This window comes from Seriola lalandi, unplaced genomic scaffold (assembly GCF_002814215.2).
Source record: "Seriola lalandi dorsalis isolate HSWRI2012SDOR001 ecotype SW California unplaced genomic scaffold, Sedor1 jcf7180002000873, whole genome shotgun sequence".
Taxonomy (NCBI): domain Eukaryota; kingdom Metazoa; phylum Chordata; class Actinopteri; order Carangiformes; family Carangidae; genus Seriola; species Seriola lalandi.
In genome coordinates this window covers 1-2,160 of record NW_019471532.1, presented here as the reverse complement: position 1 = coordinate 2,160, position 2,160 = coordinate 1, and the positions used below count along the sequence as shown (strand labels likewise).

The 2,160-nt window shown below is 37.5% G+C and overlaps 1 protein-coding gene across 1 annotated transcript; it reads left to right on the top strand.

Moving 5' to 3' along the window:
- Positions 1 to 44: 44 nt before the first annotated feature.
- Positions 45 to 1,436, top strand: LOC111663187 (phytanoyl-CoA dioxygenase domain-containing protein 1-like; the record flags this gene model as incomplete). The annotated part of the gene is made up of 4 exons (XM_023417284.2): positions 45 to 136; positions 322 to 461; positions 573 to 677; positions 776 to 1,436. Coding segments are annotated over 4 exons (424 nt in total), but the record flags the coding sequence as incomplete, so codon positions are not given.
- Between the last annotated feature and the right edge of the window lie 724 nt (positions 1,437 to 2,160).

Here is a 2,160-nt window from a genome sequence, read left to right as displayed (position 1 = left end):
TTTTGCGTCATTTTGTTTTCTAACTGTAATTGTTGCGTTCACAGGTACTGGGGTATTGCTGGCGGCCCTGTTCTCTCTGTGTGGCTCGCTTTCGATGACTCACTGAAAGAGAACGGAGCCCTTCGGGTCATCCCAGGTACCTCAGCTGCTCATTTATGCTTCTCTTGTACATTTATCCCTTTAGCAACTGTCCTGGTGAAACGTTAAAGAAAAGTGTTACCTTATTTTCCATCATGTGTGGAATAACAAAACTAGATTTACTTCATGAAATCAACAACGTGTTTCAACGAGTTGAGCTTTTTGTTCTTTGTGTGCCTGTAGGCAGCCACTGCTCTGGCATGTTGCCTCATCGTCAAGCCATCCGCCCTGGAAACATGCTGTCAGTCAACCAGGAAATCCCAGAGGAGCTGGTGCAGGCTGATGAAGCTGTGTTTTGCCCTCTCTTGGCTGGGCAGATGTCTGTGAGTTCATTTTATTTTTTTGTTTTTGATGACATGGTTATGAAAAGGTTTGAGTACAATTCAAAGTGAATTAATTAGGATTTGGGATTTTTTTTTTCTTTTTTTTATAAGATCCACGATGGACTCCTTGTCCATGCCAGTGATGCCAACACATCCCAGAGGAGGCGCTGTGGGTTTGTGATCCGTTACGTTCCCACCTGTGCTTACCCCATACAGGTGAGACAAACATGAGTATAAATTAGTTTCTATGTTCCATGCAGGTTATAAATTCACTGGCACTGTGTTTTGATCCTGACTCTTTCTGTTCCTCATAGGATCCTGATCGTCCCAGGAAATTTCATGCCACAATGTTGGCATGTGGAACCGATCAGTACAATCATTTCTCAGGCAAAAGCACATGAATACTTCCTGGGTTCTTCCTACTTGAAAGTTACAGTTACTTTTTCACTTTACAGTCATATTTCATACTTACAAGAAATGTCTGTTCTATGTTTATGAATTATATAATATATCAAAAAATAACTACAAATCTCTATCGTATAGCTTGTTGTATAGTATTAAAATGTCTCAACTGTGAAAAGGAATGAATTGATAAAATGCTGTTTTAGTGTTCAGAAAAAGTGGACATTGTATTGTGCCACATACATATTTAACTTGACTGTTTCATAAACCTTCAAAATAAATGTGAGAATAACCCGGTCAGTCAGTGAATTTCAGCTGTGGTGCTTTAACAAACTGCATAAGTATTGAAATATGATCCAGAAGACAGTGTGGGGGTATATTTTTGTAATTAGGATTTGGTAAAATGAATACAAAATCCTCAGAATCCACTAGTGAACACTTTGGTACAGTGAGGCACAGGCACAGAAATCTGTAAAATATCCACAGATGAAGTCAAAGTTAATTACTCCATGGTTCACCAGAGTGATGTAAACTGAAACTGAGCTCTATAAATATCTTATTTCTTACCTGAAACCCTGTTGTGCTTCTGTTATCTCTTTATCCTTTTGTATATTTAATGCACAAAAACCCTATCAAAATGGAAAACAATGTACTGTATGATATTCAAAAAAAAAGTTCAACAACTTCAAAGTTCTGGGCTGTAATAATCTATTGATCCGCAAGGAGAAAGTAGTGTAGTGTAAGCAGTGAAAGAAGTTTAAATGTGAGTCATGAGGTGAAGTATTCATAGAGAGACTAAGCTGCATTGCTTCATTTATAGCCTACACTATGAATCCCTGTTGGCTCACTCAATTTACGCACACAAAACTTTTAGTATAGTACAGTGCAGTGCAGCATGGAAGTTGTGAGTACAGCTGAAATAAAAATAAATAAGTAAAATAAATCTGCATGAGTAATTCACCTAACAAACATCTGGTCACACCAAACACCAAACAGACCATGTTTAACCTTAAAGCTTAAACCGCTAGAATTCAACATGTTGTCCTGTCTACCACCGAGAGTATTGGCTCAAATTAGGGTCAAAACTATTTTGAGCTTGGAAAGTGATGTTCAAATACTTCCAAACTATGTAAATGAAGAGCCTCGTAAATACGTGAAATAATTCTTTGTGAGAAATTCAAGTTTAAAAAAAGTGCATGCATAGAAGAGATTTGTATCTGTAAAAACAAAAAGGAGACTGTGTAAAAAAAAATGATTCCACTGGTAAGGCAACACAAAGACACTGTGAAAGAGGAAG